Source organism: Gopherus flavomarginatus, chromosome 10, assembly GCF_025201925.1.
Source record: "Gopherus flavomarginatus isolate rGopFla2 chromosome 10, rGopFla2.mat.asm, whole genome shotgun sequence".
Classification (NCBI taxonomy): Eukaryota; Metazoa; Chordata; order Testudines; family Testudinidae; genus Gopherus; species Gopherus flavomarginatus.
Genome location: NC_066626.1, coordinates 78,404,636 through 78,423,261, shown reverse-complemented (window position 1 = coordinate 78,423,261; position 18,626 = coordinate 78,404,636). Strand labels below are relative to the sequence as shown.

The window sequence follows — 18,626 nt, the reverse complement described above, 5'->3', positions numbered from 1 at the left end:
TGGTCAATAAACTTGTTTTATTGTTGTATCTAATCAAGTGTGTTTAAATTGAAGTGTTTGGGAAACTCCATTTGGGGTGGCAAGTTGTGTGTTATTTTAAAGAAATAAAGCACTTTATATAAACTTGTGTTGTCCAGGAGAGGGCTGGGCAATACAGGACATACATTTCTGGGGGAAAATCTAAGACCGGGAGTGTGTTGGGGTCACTCTGCAGTATAACCCAGGCTGGTAGAGCCAAGATCTGACTGGCTGCAGCTCGTACACAGACATAGCTGGAAGTGACTTGCATGCTGGAGGTTGTCTGTGAGCAGTCCAGGCTGGAGGCTACAGCAGCAAAGCAGAGTAAAGGGAACCCCAGGTTAGAGGGAAGGGGGGACACAGCTATTCATTAATCTGGATTGTACTCTAGTATGTCACACACATGATTTTATAGACTTCTATCACAGTGGTTTTCAACCTGTGGTCCACAGACCCTTGTGGGTCTGTGGAGTAGCTCTGAGGGGTCCATGAGAAGTTGTCATTACTATAGAATAGTGGTTTTCAACCTGTGGTCCTCAGATCCCTGAGGATCTGCAGACTGTCTAAGATTTCCAAAGGGGGCTGCACTTCCATTAATTTTTTTTTAGGAGTTCACAAATGAAAAAAGGTTGAAAATCACTGCTCTATCATATCCTTTCCCATCTGAATAATCCCAGTCTTTTTAATCTTTCCTCATATGGAAGCTGTTCCATACCTTTCATCATTTTTATTGCCCTTCTCTGTATCTTTTCTATTTCTAATATATTTTTAAGATGGAGTGACTACAGCTGCACGCAGTATTCAAGGTGTTGCTGTACCATGGATTTATATAGTGGCATTAATAATATTCAGTGTCATATGATCTATTCCTTTCCTAAGGGTTCCTGTTGGTTTTTTGACTGCCACTGCATATTGAGTGGTTTTCAGAGAACTATTCACAGTGACTCCAAGATCTCTTTCTTGAGTGAGAACAGCTCATTTAGACCCCATAATTTGTAAGTATAGTTGGGATTATGTTTTCCAATATGCCTTTCTTAGCATCTATCAACATAGAATTTCATCTGCCATTTGTTGCCCAGTCACCCAATTTCATGAGATCCCTTCATAACTCTTCTGTCTGCTTTGGACTTTAAGTATTTTGAGCAATTTTATATCATCTGCAAACTTTGCCTCCTTGCTGTTCACTTTTTCCAGATCATGTATGACTGTATTGAACAGCACTGGTCCCAGTACAGATCCCTCAGGGATACCACTGTTTACCTCTGTCCATTCTAAAAAGTGACCATTTATTTCTACCCTTTCTTTCCTGTCCTTTAACCAGTCTCTGATCCAGGAGATACGCTTCCCTCTTATGCCATATCTCAAGATATTCAAAGCCAATCGCATTTTTTTTTCAGGGTGTGATTTTGGAACAATTGGTATTGGCAATACTGGGAAAGTGGCATGAGAGCAGGGAATCCCCTGCTAATCTTGAACTGAACCTCAGTGGGCCAGATTTATTAAAGGGATGATTTAAAAGGGAGGTATCCATTCAGGTGCTTTTGAAAACCCCACTAGGCACCTAAATACCTTTACAAGTCTGGCCCTATGACTAAGATCATACACACTTAGGAGCAACTGCACTGGCCAGGGAAAAGGGCAGCCAGATGCAAGCAGGACACAACCAGGCATAGCGCCTAATCCTGCATCTTTGTAGTCAGTGGGAGTATTACCATCAACTTCAAGAGGCACAGAATCAAGCCCTCGGTTCTTGGCAAAGGCTTACCTACTTTCCTTCAGAGGCAGCAGCCTTTGTCCACTTAATTTTATGCTTATGAGCAGCAGTGCAAAGACTGACAGTTGCCTGCTTTGGCTGAATTTTGTCATCCTGCTGCTTGCTGAGCAGCTGTCCTTGGAGAACAGAGCCCACGGCTTTTACATACCTGAACCTTATTCAGGCGACACCCTCCGAACCAGCTATGGGATCTAGCATCTATAGGATATAGCAGAATCAGAGGGGGTGGAGAGAGAGGAGACGAGAATGATTAGAAGCCTGGAGAGACTTCCATTTGAGGAGAGTGAAAACACTGGGATTGTTCAGCTGACGGAACATGTCAGGGATACACAAAATATTGACTGATATAAAGATGATACATCAGGCACTGCCATTCACTCTCTCGTAATAGAGCACCCAGGGGCATTCAATGAAATTGAAAAGAACGTCAATAATAAAAGGAAACACTTTTTGCACAATGTGTAATTAGCCTGTGGAACTCACTGACACAAGATATCGTTCAGGGCAAAAACAGGAGTTAGAAAAGGATTATATGTGTATCTGACTAAGGAGAACAGCTGATTACACTGGACAGGATAAAAGAAGGGATAAAACCCTTCCTATTTCAGAGCATAAAACAGGCACTAAGGCCCAGATCCTCAAAAGGTATGTAAGCACCTACCTCCCACTGAAATCAATAGATTGGCACCTATAGCTCTAACTGCCTGGGAAGAAATTTCCCTATGGGCAGGCTATTCCATTGCTGCCTGCTGCAGTCTCTTGCTTCTTCCTCTGAAGCAGTTGGTACAACTGGCCACTACCAGTGATGAGGTTCTGGGCAAGATGGCCCTCTGCTCTGTTCCAGGGTGGCAATTCCTATGCTCTGTTAAAACAGCTGGCCTTGCAGTTAAAGCACTGGACCAGAACTCAGAAGACCTTGGTTCAATTCCCAGCTCAGCCTGTGGGATCTTGGACTTGATCGCTGTACCTCAGAAATACATAGGTAAGATGGTGGGGTTTACCTTGTTATCAGAGAGCCCATAGCAGCGCCAAGCTGACAGACTCATCTAAGAATCTTCGCTAGGATCTAAATTGTAACAGGGTTTGCATTTCTCAATGGGGCATTATCTATGGGGGATGGGGAAGGAAGAGAGAGTTCTGAGGCAGGTAAACAGCAGAAGAGGTTGTCTGATTCTGATGACACCAGGCAGCATTAGGTGTTTCATAAACAACTTTTTCTGAAGCTATCTTTCTATGAGATATGCTCTAGCTCAGTGGTCCCCAACCTTTTTGTCTGGTGGGTGCCAAAGGACCGTGGCAGCGGTGGAGCGCCCGCCGAAATGCCGCTGAATTTCTACAGCATTTCGGCGGCGACGCCTTTCGATGACCTCACTTGTCAGCAGCAAGCGGCGTCATCGAGAGGCGTCGCCGCCAAAATGCCGCAGAAATTTGGTGGCATTTCGATGGGTGCCAGCCAGGACGTGGGTGCATTTGGTGCCCACGGGCACCAATTGGGGACCCCTGCTCTAGCTCAACAAAAAGTTACAGGCTTGATGCAGGAGATACTGGGTGCCATTCTCGGCCTGTTATGCAGCTCAGCATACCTAACTATAATTTTTTTTCAGGCCTTAAATATCTATTTAAAAGTACAATAGAACCTCAATTACAAACCAGATGGGAACAGAGGTTGTAACCCTGAAATGTTTGCAACTCTGAACAAAACATTATGGTTGTGCTTTTGAAACTTTGTAACTGAACATTGACTTACAGCTTTGAAACTTTACTACGCAGAAAATGCTTCTTTTAACCACCTTAATTTAAATGAAACAAGCACAGAAACAGTTTCCTTACCTTGTCAAATCTTTTCCTTAAACTTTTTGTTTAAAAGTTGTTTACATTCAACACAGTACTGTACTGGCTTTGGGGTGGCGGGGGAGTTGTCTGTACTGCAGCCTGGTTGCGTACTTCCAGTTCCAAATGAGGTGTGTGTTTGACCAGTCAGTTTGTAACTCTAAAGTTCTATTGTAGCTGAATTTAATTCTCCAAACCCTTGGGGCACAGCCTTCATGTGGACCACAGCTCTGTAAGGAGACTGGGTGTCTCAGACTTCTGAACTAGCCCCAGCAGTCATGGTTACACAACTAAGTCTTTGGGACTAGATTCACACAGTAACCTCAAACTGGGAAAGAAATACCTCTTCAAAATTACACAAAAACAGGCCAGTGATTGTCCTGTGTGACTAGAAGCACCTTGGTTTCATCAGATAATCATTTCCTTATTTGTATGCCCACAGAAATACCAGAAGGATGGTGCAGGTATCCAGTCTGTTAATGGTGACTGAAAGATGGTTCAAACACATGTGCCAGCTGATCACAGGTACCAAAATGTTACAGTCTGATCACCCAGAAAGAAATTATTTGGCAGTGACTCTTCTGGGGTCTAGAAACCAGAACTTTGTTTTTCTTTCCAGGAAGATGGATCTTTAAACTGACTTAGCATGAAACTTTTCTATTTAAATTTTCCTTATAGCTATTTATAGGATTTGGGGAGATTTGACTAAGGTTTTGACATCGGAGGACAGCAGCTCACAGGGGCCTACTGCCAACCAGGAATGGCATCCCAAACAGAAAGGCACTAGGTGGCCAATACTGGAGAAAAGGACACAGCATGGGCAGTAGTAGCCCATTGTCTGTGGGATCCATAGCCAGAGTCTGAGTGTGTGGGAGGACAGCTGCTCTTCATGATTTCAATCCCTACTCCAATTCCAGAGGGATTCTGTCAACAGGGCTTATTCCCCCTCCATGCTACGGAATGCGCCCCTCCACTCCTCCAAAGCAGCAGCTGGGTGGGGGTGGAGACAGAACCTACATTAAGATGTTCACAGCACTTGAGATCTGGCCCTTCTCTCCCCTCTCCCATTTAAGATTTCCCCAGAGACACAAGTTACTGACTACTGCAATGTCACAACTGACCTGGGTATCTCATTAGAACCTGCCTAGGCTTTTCTTTAGAGCTCTTACAAAAAGATGAACGAATCAGTGTGTTGTACAGCTAATAGAATGGCAGCACACAAATTAACTGGAGTCGAATGGTACTGATTGATTGAGCTACTTCTGATGTTACAGTGTCATTAAGAACAGGGGCGGCTCCAGGCCCCAGCACGCCAAGCACACGCTTGGGGCTGCAAGCCACTGGGGGCGCTCTACTGGTCGCCGCAAGGGCGGTAGGCAGGCTGCCTTCGGCGGCATGCCTGTGGAGGGTCCACTGCTCCCGCGGCTTCGGCGGACCTCCCGCCCCTGATTAAGAATGACCATAACAAATAGATACAGCATTTGCTAACAGTGCCTCCATAATAATATAATCCACAGCTAAGCAGATTCACAACCATAGCGTGGCAGACCAGAGATAATTTTGTACAGAAGAGAAAAAAAAAGGTTCCATTCTACTACACCCTTTTAATTGACAAGAGAATGGTAGAGATTTTCAGACTCTGGAAAAGGAAGGTATGAATCATGGTAACAGGTAGAAGCTTCTACTGGTCTTTCAGTTCCTTCAGTCTTCTGATGGCAGATTTGACTGTCACTGCAGAGGTGGTGCTGGAAGAAAAACCAGAGTGTCACTCCTACACTGAAGCAACCAGCAGTGCTCATCAGTTGCATTCCCTGTGCACTCATCTTATCAGCTGAAGTGAAGCAGTTATATCTTAGTCCAAATCCACTTTAATATCTCATGACCCTGAGAACACAGAACTGAGTCTGAGGCGTACGCAGATATACGTCTTGTATCTCAACCTGAACTGTGCTGTAGTGACATCATACAATAATTAAAGGATTATTGCATTTTAGCACCTGTGGTCCTAGCTCCCCCAAAGTTCTAATTCTGAATTTAATGAGTTTGAGGTTAAATTTAAAAAATCCAAACATGTTAAGGCATGAAGTGTACAGTTAAAACATCCAAACAATCTGAATTCTTCCCTGCAATGATGCCAAAAAGGGAAAAAGTAAAAAAACTCCTATTTTATTCTAAGGTAGTGGTCCCCAAACTTCTTACCTTGCATCCCTCCCTTACCTCTGTCTGCCCTCCTGCCTGCCCACCCCCGCTTCCCCGAGCTAGGGCTGTGGCTTTGGGAGAGGCGCATGCAGATAGGGGTAAGGGTGCCTAGGCTGGGGCTACAGCTGGGGCCAGGTTGGCAGCCAGGACATGAAGCGGGGCTGGGTGATGCCCCCACCCAACCCCCTAGGGGGGCAGGCCCAATCCCCAGATGCGCCCCCCACCCAAATGTTCCGCCACACCCCACTTGGGGGCACACCCCACAGTTTGGGGACCTCTATACTAAGGTCATGCCTACACAACAGTTGCACCACTAACTATACTGCTATAGTTAAAGCAGTAAAACATCACCAGTGTGTATGCAGTTGTAACAGTGCAAATGTGCTTTATACCCGATATCTGTACAGCTCTCTTCGTAGGGAAGGAGTGTAAGCCACATGGGTAAGGCACCACCTCCACTGCACAGGTTGTGGCAATTTACTATTTTGATTAATGGTGTGATTTTTCTACCAAAATAGTTAAACACTGGTAAAAAACCTGTATGCAGACCGGGGTAGGCAACCTATGGCACACATGCCGAAGGCGGCATCCAAACTGATTTTCAGTGGCACTCACACTGCCCGGGTCCTGGCCACCGGTTGGGGGGGCTCTGAATTTTAATTTAATTTTAAATGAAGCTTCTTAAACATTTTAAAACCCTTATTTACTTTACATACAACAATAGTTTAGTTATATATTATAGACTTATAAAAAGAGACCTTCTAAAAATGTTAAAGTGTATTACTGGCACGCGAAACCTTAAATCAGAGTGAATAAATGAAGACTCAGCACACACTTGCGGACACCTGATGTAGACAAAGTCTTGATCATACAGTGGTTGGGGAACTCAAAGTTCAGGCAGTATGCACAGCCCCTAGAAGGTTCCTAATGTAAAAATCCTGATTGAACAAATACTGCAAGGAATCATAACATTCAAAAACCAAGTATCAGAGGGGTAGCCATTCAAAAACCAGTAAGAGAACACTTCAGCCTCTCTGGCCATTCAGTAACAAATTTAAAGGTGGCAATTTTGCAACAGAAAAGCTTCAAAAACAGACTCCAAGGAGAAACTGCTGAACTTGAATTGATATGCAAACTAGATACTATCAACTTAGGCTTAAATAGAGACTGGGAATGGCTGAGCCATTACACACATTGAATCTATTTCCCCCATGTTAAGCATCTTGTCAAACAAGATCTTAAATGAGCTATCCTGATTATCACTACAAAAGTTTTTTTTCCTCCTGCTGACAACAGTTCATCTTAATTAATTAGCCTCAGAGTTGGTTGGGCAACTCCCACCTTTTCACGTTCTCCGTATGTGTATATATTTCCTCACTATATGTTCCATTCTATGTGTCCGATGAAGTGGGCTGTAGCCCACAAAAGCTTACGCTCAAACAAATTTGTTAGTCTCTAAGGTGCCACAAGTACTCCTGTTCTTTTTACCGCATGGAAGGCAATCATTCTACATCATTGAGAGTGTTTGCCACCATTTATACAACTATCAGTGAATAAAAGGCACTGTTCAGGAACATTTAGATCCTACTTATAACTGGTGTCAAACATACAAATCTGTACGTACTTACTGCAACATTCTCAATATTTCAAACTTTTGCTCCCATGGCTGCAGATAAGGAAGAGAAGGAAGGATGGTAGTGATATGAACACTATGCTAGAGATGGCCAGTTTGAAATTCTTAGGACCTCCAGATGAAAGGGAAAAAGTTCAAGGCTGCTGTTAAGACTGGGGCAGAATTAAGATTGTTAGGGGACCTTAAACTACGTATTTTCCATACTTTCAGATGTTAAAAGAAATCCTAAGTTTAAACTTATTTAAAAATATTGGAATCCCTGGAATTTCAGTTAACTATGACTCAAAGAACTATTGTTCTGTTAAGACCAGAGAAGAAGACTGTGAGGAACTCCAGGGGGATTTAACAAAAGTGGGAAAAGAGCAGCACAACAGACAAGATTCAATAGTCACAAAAGCAAGCTAATTACATGTTGAACAGAATAATATGAACTTCTCATACTCTGAATTAACTGTAACCATGCAGCTAGCTTAAGGAAGAGACCTGCTTAAATAAGCATTAGCCATCAGAAAAGCAACAAAAATGTTGAACTTTTCTTCAACTACCATACAACAGAGCCAATTATTATTTGTTTCCTTACTTATAGGTCCAGGCACCACCAGCTACTGTCTTCATACAGGATCCACAATGCCAGATACCTACAGCTTTCCTCTTCATTTTGGTCTGTAACAAAAATTATTTATATACTTTCAGTTAAAGAAACCAAGAAATCTGGACATCTTTGTTCATTAAAAACATGACCATTCAGGATAACTCCAAAAACACAATGGAAACAGGATTTAAATGTCAAGGTTTCACAACAACAACAGTTGCAACCAGAGCCAGAAGAAATATGAAGACATCAGACTTTCCACAGGTGTCTTGACAAAGGCCAGCATGTACTATGGCAGATAGAGAGACAGTTATCACTGTTGTAAATACTATGTAAAACAAACAAACAAACCCCTGCAGCTGTTTTTTCCCCACAAACAAAAGAATAAAGCAGAGGAGCTGAACTGGCTTTAGTTCCTATCTACAGCTAGTCATTTACTGTACAAGCTGTTTTAGCTTAAGTTTTAGAAAGCCGTTTTAATATTGTGTTCTGCTCACATAGTTGTAAAATGACTTTAGCTTAAACTGATATACAAGCCTATAGTGTAGGAAAAGTGCTCCAGTATCAATCCAACTCTGAACCGACAGATACCTACATCATAAAAAGCCACTACTGTAACTGGAATCCTTATTCAAGTCTCAACAAAAAAAAAACAAACCAAGATTGAATGGGTCTGGGATACTAAGCTGCTCCCTCCAGGTGAAGGCTGAAAGGTATTGGCAGGACAGCCTGCAGAACTGCAGCCCATGCGTATCTACTCAATGCCTTCAAAGATATCAAACGGGCACATTTCATAAGCACTAAATTCACGCAAAGAATGACCTCAGCTTTCTATTAGCTTTTAAAGTCCAAAACTTAAGCTTCGGTACCTAAATCCATAGTCCAGCATCGGAGGTAGAAATCATATGTAAATATGGGTGCTCAGCACACCTGAATATGAGGCTACTTTAACTGTAGGCATCTGAATCTGAAAATTTTGGATAAATTACTAGGGTGAAGAGTGATGAATGGCCTTTCAAATTTCTGAGACCTGAATTCAAAACTTTGTCACATACAAGATCTACTCCTGGGGGAATTCTACCCCATTGTGCATGTATAATAAATGAGCCATACATATTTTTAAATTTTTTGCACAGAAAAAAGCTTCTGCTGGAAAATTGCAAACCATGCTTAGGCAGACAGTAATTAACCTGTTATATATTAAGAAATAGAGAAATCTAAAGCAGCAGTCCCATTTCTAAATGTCATCACTGTAACCCTTCAAGAACTTGCAAGGGAGAATCAGGGAGAATTCTTACCTTGCCACAGAAGGAGCAGGTATACTTGGCATGCTGGCTAATTTCAATTTTCTTTACCATTTTCCTGAGTGAAGCACCATAACGGGTACCATATTTACCCACAATCCCAACTTTCTTGGTGCGCTTAGCCTGTCAGGATATAAATCACCACACACATTAGCTTAATTAAAACCAGACTGTTTAGAGCCGTTTACTTAACAGCACCCAAAGAATTAAAGCAAAGTTATCTGCACACTGCTTGAATCTATTTTCATTAATGATGTAACAGTATTTTTTAAAGTATAGTTTCCACCAAAATGCCATACAAAATAAAGTTGTACTGCACTGCAGCTAATTAAAATTTGTCCAACACTTTGGAAATTCAAGCCTATATGACTTATTCCATAGCCACAGCTCCATGAGTATTGCTCTGGTATGCAGTGTTTTTAGGACCACAAATGTGCAATGGCTGCGTACAGGTACATCAGTGTACTTGAATGCAGCAACAGACAGGATTGGGGCCTAAATGAGGATAGCAGCATTGCATAGCTACAGAGCTTTCACCTGATATTCTCAGGATCACACTGACAATCAAATTAAGTCTTGCAAAACTGAGTATTTTTATCCCCAAGTCAGAAACAGGGAGAAAACTAGACAAAGATTAAATGACTTGCTCAAATTCACATAGCTAGCGTGGATTGACTAGCCTTGCCATTACCCATCATCTCAAGTTTTAACATCAAGCTCTTGCCTACACCTGAAGTCTGTTCCCTCTCTACACCTTCCTCACCAATGCCAGCTTTGATTCCCATGTTATTTCTTTCTGCAACAGACTTAAGTCATTTTTACTGCTCCGGGCCTCAGCGTGACCTCCCAAACTTTAGTACACCAGGGCCCAGGCTCTGCCCTTCAAATCTCTCCTGGAGACGGACCCTCTTTTCCTCTGCGAGGCCCACAAAACATGGGTAGAAATCAGAATAGGGAGAGAGGAATGTGTTAGCCTCTCCCAGGGCTACCTGTTTCTGTCCCTCGTCCAGACCCTAAAGCCCACAGAAAGGGGAACAGCCTTGAGAGCAGTGCCTTGCACTTTGGGAAGCTCACTGCCAGAGCGCAATACAAACGAGCCAGCAGCAAAGCGGGGAGCAGAGCCCCCCACCCTGTTTCCTGGCTTTCAGCGCCCCATCGCCATCCTGATCACCGGCCAGGCTCGGAGAAACACCCGCCAGCCCACGGCCAGTCCCGGGGTACCCCGACTCCAGCCACGGGGCTCCGCCCAGCAATGGGGCGGGGAGGGGGGGCTGCAGGGAACGCCCCCACCCCCCGGGAGCCTGCAGGAAAAGAAAAGCACCCGCCCGCCCACCCCCCCCCAGCTCTTACCCCCCCCGAACCTGCTTCCCACCCCGGGCCCAGGTCTGCCCCTCCCCCTCCCCGACTAGAGGCCCGCTCCCCCAAGGCTCCCGGCTCTGCCCCACCGCCCGCTCCCACCCACAGTAATCAGGCTCCAGCTGCCCCCCCAATACCCGGCGCCCCGGGGAGCGCAGGCCCCGCGGCACCAGCCCGGGCCTCCGCCTGCGCGGATGAGGCGGCCGGTAGGGCGGATGGCGGCGGATTAAGCCGGGAGAGAGAAGCCAGGGGCCCTTCAGCCACACTCACCATCTTCCTGTCGGGCCTGGACACAAAGAAGGAAGTGCTTCCTGCGCATGCGCGATAGTTTGGCCCTGGCCGGAAGGAAGGAGGGGTCAGACCACAGAGAGGAGGGGACTCGGAGTGGGACTGTCTGCACTCGGGGGGTGTGGGACTCTATCGTTGCCTTTGCTACACCCAGTGCGTCTGTGCAGCAGAGATAGAGCTGTAGGCATTGCGTGTAAAGGGTTTAGCCCGAATGCCTGGGAGTGGATGAGGGACGGTGGGCCCAGAAATGAGGGGTTCAGGGTGCAGGAGGGGGCTCAGGGCTGGTGCAGGGGGTTGTGGTGTGGGAGGTGGGGTGGGCCCAGAAATGAGGGGTTCAGGATGCAGAAGGGGGCTCTGGGCTGGTGCAGGGGGTTGTGGTGTGGGAGGTGGGGTGAGCTCAGAAATGAGGGGTTCAGGATGCAGAAGGGGGCTCTGGGCTGGTGCAGGGGGCTGGGGTGTGGGCCAGGGTGCAGGAGGGGGCTCTGGGCTGGTGCAGGGGGTTGGGGTGTGAGCTCAGAAATGAGGAGTTCAGGATGCAGAAGGGGGCTCTGGGCTGGTGCAGGGGGTTGGGGTGTGAGCTCAGAAATGAGGGGTTCAGGATGCAGGAGGGGGCTCTGGGCTGGTGCAGGGGGCTGGGGTGTGGGAGGTGGGGTGAGCTCAGAAATGAGGAGTTCAGGATGCAGGAGGGGGCTCTGGGCTGGTGCAGGGCGCTGGGGTGTGGGCTCAGAAATGGGTTCAGGATGCAGAAGGGGGCTCTGGGCTGGTGCAGGGGGTTGGGGCGTGGGAGGTGGGGTGAGCTCAGAAATGAGGGGTTCAGGGTGCAGGAGGGGGCTCTGGGCTGGTGCCGGGGGCTGGGGTGTGAGCTCAGAAATGAGGGGTTCAGGATGCAGAAGGGGGCTCTGGGCGGGTGCAGAGGGTTCGGGTGTGGGAGGTGGGGTGAGCTCAGAAATGAGGGGTTCAGGATGCAGGAGGGGGCTCTGGGCTGGTGCAGGGGGTTGTGGTGTGGGAGGTGGGGTGAGCTCAGAAATGAGGGGTTCAGGATGCAGAAGGGGGCTCTGGGCTGGTGCAGGGGGTTGGGGTGTGGGAGGGGTGTGGGCTCAGAAATGAGGGGTTCAGGATGCAGGAGGGGGCTCTGGGCTGGTGCAGCGGGCTGGGGTGTGAGCTCAGAAATGAGGGGTTCAGGATGCAGAAGGGGGCTCGGCTGGTGCAGGGGGTTGTGGTGTGGGAGGGGGGTGAGCTCAGAAATGAGGGGTTCAGGGTGCAGAAGGGGGCTCTGGGCTGGTGCAGAGGGTTGTGGTGTGGGAGGTGGGGTGGGCTCAGAAATGAGGGGTTCAGGATGCAGAAGGGGGCTCTGGGCTGGTGCAGGGGGCTGGGGTGTGGTCTCAGAAATGGGTTCAGAATGCAGAAGGGGGATCTGGGCTGGTGCAGGGGGTTGGGGCATGGGAGGGGTGTGGGCTCAAATGAGGGGTTCAGGATGCAGAAGGGGGCTCTGGGCTGGTGCAGGGGGTTGTGGTCTGGGAGGTGGGGTGAGCTCAGAAATGAGGGGTTCAGGATGCAGAAGGGGGCTCTGGGCTGGTGCAGGGGGTTGTGGTGTGGGAGGTGGGGTGAGCTCAGAAATGAGGGGTTCAGGATGCAGAAGGGGGCTCTGGGCTGGTGCAGGGGGTTGGGGTATGGGAGGGGTGTGGGCTCTGGGGTGGGGCCAGAAATGAGGGGTTCTAGGTGTGGGAGGGGCCTCAGGGCTGGGGCAGGGGTGTGGCCTCCTTCCACACAAGCGCAGGATTAGCTGTATGGTGTATGGATTTTCCCCCTCAGTATGTGTTAACCTGTGCAGCCAGCAGGTCTGATGGCTCAACTGGCTGCTCTGATACATGGCAGACAAGAGGATGGACGACAGGCTATTAAGAAAGAACAAAAGGAAAAGGTGAACAGTAGAGTTCAAATAAGACCATTCAGCAGGAGATGGGTTCATTCCCATCAATGATGTTACATCATAAATAAGTTTAGCCTAATTATACAACTATGATCTAAATCTAGGTGGAGTTAAGAGTACAGGATATAACATTTACAGCAGGTATATTGGATGAAAGGATGTTTAAATATTTATCTTTCTTAGCCTAACAAAAGGGGGGGAGGGAGGAAAACATCAGGATATGCAACTAGTACCACAGAAGTGAAGTTCTGCTTCCATGGTACCCTGCCGACAATCACAGGGTTCAATTTCTACAAAGATACCTATGACACTGTTTCAGAATTGTCTTCGCTCACAGAGTTTGAGTCCCACACAAAGCATTCAGTCATTCTTTTTAGTCTTACACAGCTTAATTCTGTAAATCTGTCCAGCGGTAACAGGGTTATCTAAACCCTTCAAACCCACAAAATGGAATTTATTTGCAACTTGAGTTAGAACAATCCATCATTTGGAAAATATTGTAGAAATGTATTCATGCAGGGATACAGCAAATATCCAGGCAGTAAAATTGATCTATATCACCATGGATTTTATTGGATTGGAGATTTAGCCACAGAATGCAGATTTCTGACTTCATATCCAAAGAGCCCATAAAAAGAAAATGGATAGAGTGGTTAGCTGGTTTTATTTTTAAGAAAATCAAAGAACACAGTGGATACTAGAACAATAAAAAGAGAAGAGCAAACTTGCAGTTTTAAGAGACAAAAAGTCAATGATAATTTATAACAACTCTTATGTTACCCCTCCCTCTTTCTCAAAACCAGATTTTTTTTTAAAACATTCTTTGCACCCATTGATTATCAAATCTGTATAAAGGCAAACAGGCATAAGACCCCTGTGTCCCTCGCTCTGATCAAAAATGAGTCCCTGGGGCTCAGAAAGCATCTCACAAATAACTGGGAAATTAACATGGAATTTCTCTCCAACATAAAAATCAGTGATAAAAGAAAAACAAACCAATACTGGTGCTGTTGAGTTCTGTCAATACTCGTAATAGGATAATCCTATTTGTTTTAATTAAGTAATGATAGTGATCTGGATCATCTCGTAAACTGGGTGCAAGGAATGTGTTTTCTCTCCTGCTGGCCTTCCTCTTCTCCCCCCTCACCAAAAACCCCCATACAAAAAAAAAAAACAGCCATATTTACAGGCTGCGGGACTCCATCCTAGGAAGCAGAGACTCTCAAAAGGACTTGGGCATCTGGGTGGATAAACTGATGAGCAAGAGTTCCCAGTGCAAAGCTTTTGGCAAAAGGACTAATGTCATCCTTGGATGCATAAACGGGAATCTCAAGTAGGAGTCGGGATTATACTACCTCAGTATTTGGCACTAGAGCAACCATTGCAGGAATAGTGTGTCCAGTTCTGGTTTCCACAGTTCAAGAAGGATGTTGATACATTGGAGAGGGGTCAGAGAAGAGCCCTGAGAATGATTAAAAGATTAGAAGACGTGCCCTATCGTGATAGACTCCAAGGGCTCAACCTGTTAGTTTAACAACGAGAAGCCTAAGGGATGACGTGATCACAGTCTATGCGTATTAGGGATGTAAATATTTTTTAAAAGTACTCATTGAAGCTATTAAAATACCAGTTAACGGTTTAACCGTTTCATATTTTACATCCCTAGTTGGTACCCCATCACCATCCCCTTCTGCACATTGTCATGGCGACAGGAGGTGGTGGGAGGGAGAGACCACACCTGATCTGGGAGTGTTAGGAGAACCTGTCATGTGGCCAGGAGGTGTCATGGCAACACCTGTCTCCCCTGTCATGTGACCCAGAGTCTCCCTGGGTGCATTGCGGGACTTTGGCTAGTTCTGGTAACATCCCCCTTGCTACCCAGATCCCTGGCCACCCCAAGGGCCAGAAGGCAGCGAGACCCCACCCCCCCAGTAGCAGCATCGGCAGCATCACCTGCTCCCTCAGCCTGCCATGCCTGCACCTGGCAGCAGCAGCCAGGGGCCACCTGGGCCCTGAGCAGCTGCCCGCATGGTAGGAGTCTGGACAAGGTCCAGGGGCTCGGTAGAGTCTCCTGGGGGGGCCAGGGGTCTCACGGGTGGGGGCAAGGTAGTGAGGGGTAGCGACTGCTCCCCAGGCAGCAAGTCCGTGTCTGTGGGGAAGGGGAAGTGCCCGGCGGGGTCCCTGTGCTGGCTCCTGGTGGGGAGCGAGGCACGCAGCCCTGGGAGCTGGCCTTGATAGCCAGAGAGCACAACATGTTCCGTCCACCCTTGGTCACCTCTGTTCTGGGTTCCCAAGCCATCACCGTGTGAGGGCAGCTTGGCTTGTCCTGTCCTGGGTGCTGCCGCTGAGGGGGGAGCGGGTTGTGGATAGGGAAGAGACAGATTTGTTAATGCACATGGTGTGCTCTGACGTGGGGGCAGGGAGTGCAGCCAGGTTGAGGGAATGACAGCACAAGTAGGGATGGAAAATGTCAGTTATTTTACCAATCTGTTTTAAACGTTAACTGCAATATATTACAGTAAGACCAATACTTATCGGTTAACCGGTTAATATTTTACATCCCTCATATGTACCTACATGGGGAACAAAATTTGATAATATGGGCTCGTCAATCTAGCAGACAAAAGGTATAACAAGATTCAATGGCTGAAGTTAGGCAGTTTACCAAGGTTTGTGGTGGAAGTTTTTCAGTTGAGGTTGGATATTTTTCTAAAAGAGATGCTGTAGTTCAAACAGGAATTCAGAGAAGTCTTGTGATCTGTGTCATGCAGGAAGTCAGACTAGATGACCACAGCAGTCCCTTTATAATCTATGAATCTATGTGATTTGGCTTTATAATCTATATAATCTGATTAGTTTGATGACAATATGCAAAACAGAATTCTTAAAAAGTTTTTATATTCAAAGCCATCAACTACTCATAATTTCTGAAAGTACTTAGAAGGAAGAAAGTCTAGCCAAACTTCCACAAGGTTCACTTGATTAACACACATGGCAAACTATTTGTCATGAATCAGTGTATGTAGTAATAACAATAACTTCCCAGTATACACGAGAGCTGGAGCTTGGGACATCTGCCCTAACCCTCCAGTGACATTTTCAGAGAAGAGAAGGGCTTTTTTCCTCCTTTCATAAGCACCTTGTGCAATTTGATATTTTGTCCTAAAACCTGGATGATGTATGAACCCAAATGCATATTTAACACCCGAGAAGAAATCAACAGGAGCCAGGAACAGAACAAACAGACTTACGAGAGATATAGCAATAGGACCAGAGCTGAGATCTTGAAATGGCATTTCTTCTGAGGGGCAATGAAGGGAATGCAGACATGTATCAGCAGGTAAAGAGTAATAATGAGATGCTCTGAGTTTGTGGTAAAGTTCAAGTTACAAATTAAAATGCACCATTCCTGGGAGCAATCCCGATTTCAGGTTTAGTCATTTCAATATTCTCTGCATTTAAACTCATTAGAAAGATTTTTATTGTTGTTTAAATACTTTTTCTTATACAGTGAGCTATTCTGTGGAACCTAAATGCCCCAACCAGGATCAGGGCCCTGTTGTGCAGTACAGACAAACGGCAAGAGACAGTCCTAACCTGGAAGAGCTTACAGTCTAACTAGAAAAAAAGACAAAACCAAGAGTGGGAGAAAGGAAATTATCCAATATTGTCCCCATTTTACAGATGAAGAATTGAGGACCAGAGTGATTAAGAGTCCCATTAAGTCAGTGGCTTTCCATTGGGATTTTCCATTGACCTCACTGGGTTTTGGACTAGACCCTAAGTGGCTTGTGCTCAAGGTCACACGGGGAGCTGAACCTACATCCCTGCAACCTAGGACAAACATCCTCCTCCAACTACTTCAAAAAAGTCTCTCTTCTCCAATTCTTGCATTTTCCAGCTTTTTGCCTTTTCTCTCTCTCCTGTTTGGTACATTGTGGTTTAGTGAATAAGGATTCCTCTTAAAATAAAAGAAAAGCAACTGGACACAACCAAGAACTGAGGCCTTGGACTTTCTGGAATGCCCTGCTGCCGGTCTCCAGCCACAACCAGGCATATCATCTGTGGGTGTGTCTATGCTTGGAGCTTGGGGTGCAATTCCTGGCTTGAGAAGACGCATCCGCACTAGCTCTCATGGAGCGGGAGAGCTAAAAATAGAATGTAGCCACAGCAACACGAGCGACGGGATTGCTTAACTGCCTGAGTATGTCCTCATTGGAGATCTTAGGCACGTTCTTAGTGGCTACACTGTTTGTAATGCACTAGCCCACTGAGAGCTTGTGCAGGTATTTCTCCTGGAGCTGGGACTCACACCCCAGCTCCCACGGTAGACAGACCTTTTCTGATAATCTGGAGGGTATAACAGGCTGTGTACCAGCAATGAGCTCCCTTGACTTAATGGCTAAAAGCACTTTTCTCCAGAGTTAGATTTTCTTTTTTTTTTTAATATAGAAAGGGTAAAGTGAATTGCAAGTGTTCTTGAAGAGTCTCAGCAACTCTGCAGAGATCAAGCTGAGATTTTATGAGTCCCATTACAGAGAGAGAGAGAGAGAGAGAGAGAGAGAATGAATACCTGATGTCCTTTAATGGGATTGGAGATTTATCGATGTGTAGATAAAAATAAATTGAGATTTTATGAGAGGCAGAATTCTCCAAAGACGCTTTCAGCAGATTTCTGAAAAATGCTATTTGCCGCTCCTCTCACGTATGAGTGGAAGAAAATTGTTCTTTTGAAAAGGCACCATTTGTGCATGAAGAATCTCCACATCCTTCTCACCACTTCCTGCAGCCTACTGAAAACAACCCTGTTTCAAATGGGCTCCTGTGGGCAGTGCCTGGTGTAAAGGGTTAGATGCAAGATGTTGAGAACAACTAGGGAGAGATGTCCAACAATGTCATCTAGTGGTGAGAGTAGCTAGGCACAAACAGATGGCTGGGCAGTAGTCAGAGTCTCCTACAGTAGGAATGACATTTGGCACTTTTGATCCAATGTCCACAGTTGGAATCTTCTTCCCTCTTGCTTGCCACCTGCAAACCTTTATATCTACTTTGTACCAACTGAAAACCCCTTTTGCGCAGTCATAAATGAATTGCTAAGACATTATAGACTCATAGACTTTAAGGTCAGAAGGGACCATTATGATCATCTAGTTTGACCTCCTGCATAATGCAGGCCACAGAATCTCACTCATCCACTTCAATAACAAACCCTTAACCTATGTCTGAGTTACTGAAGTCCTCAAATTGTGGTTTGAAGATCTCAAGCTGCAGAGAATCCTCCAGCAAGTGACCCGTGCCCCATGCTGCAGAGGAAGGCGAAAAACTTCCAGGGCCTCTGCCAATCTGCCCTGGAGGAAAATTCCTTCCCGACCCCAAATATGGCCATCAGCTAAACCCTGAGCATGTGGGCAAGACTCAGCAGCCAGCACATTGTACCCATTGTGTATGAATCTTGTAGGCCATTTCCGTGCTTATGTGATGGTATTTGCAGTTAATGATACAATAAAACCTTAATTAAAGGAAAGCACTATCGTCAATTTGTTCACTTGGCAGAAGTCTCAAGCAACATAATGCTTTTACTATTGTCTGGTAACCATCTGCAGCTAAGCACCCTGTCTAAACAGCTGTGTTACCCCCTGTGAGTGAGAGGCAAAGTGTAAGAACTGTTTGTGTGTTCCCTTCCACCTTCTCCACACACAGTA

The 18,626-nt window shown here is 46.0% G+C and overlaps 1 protein-coding gene and 1 long non-coding RNA gene across 2 annotated transcripts; one reads left to right on the top strand and one right to left on the bottom strand.

Annotated features, from left to right (window-relative positions):
* Positions 1–5,206: 5,206 nt before the first annotated feature.
* Positions 5,207–11,076, bottom strand: RPL37A (ribosomal protein L37a). The gene is made up of 4 exons (XM_050917198.1): positions 10,977–11,076; positions 9,345–9,473; positions 8,035–8,117; positions 5,207–5,367 (listed from the first exon to the last, which is right to left on the bottom strand). The coding sequence occupies exons 1-4, from the start codon at positions 10,977–10,979 to the stop codon at positions 5,304–5,306; spliced, it is 279 nt and encodes a 92-aa protein (XP_050773155.1). The 5' UTR covers positions 10,980–11,076; the 3' UTR covers positions 5,207–5,303.
* Positions 11,077–11,827: 751 nt separating this feature from the next.
* On the top strand, positions 11,828–12,634 carry LOC127030533 (uncharacterized). Its single transcript, XR_007768405.1, has 3 exons — positions 11,828–11,991; positions 12,300–12,373; positions 12,516–12,634. It is a non-coding gene; the product is annotated as an uncharacterized LOC127030533 (long non-coding RNA).
* The last annotated feature ends 5,992 nt before the right edge of the window (positions 12,635–18,626 follow it).

Excerpts from the sequence above, each read along its gene's own strand:
- RPL37A (XM_050917198.1), bottom strand. Across the intron at positions 8,118-9,344 it reads CCTGCTCCTTCTGTGGCAAG|ACCAAAATGAAGAGGAAAGC; the intron begins GTAAGAATTCTC and ends TTTTTGTTACAG. Across the intron at positions 5,368-8,034 it reads GGTGGTGCCTGGACCTATAA|CACCACCTCTGCAGTGACAG; the intron begins GTAAGGAAACAA and ends TTTTTCTTCCAG.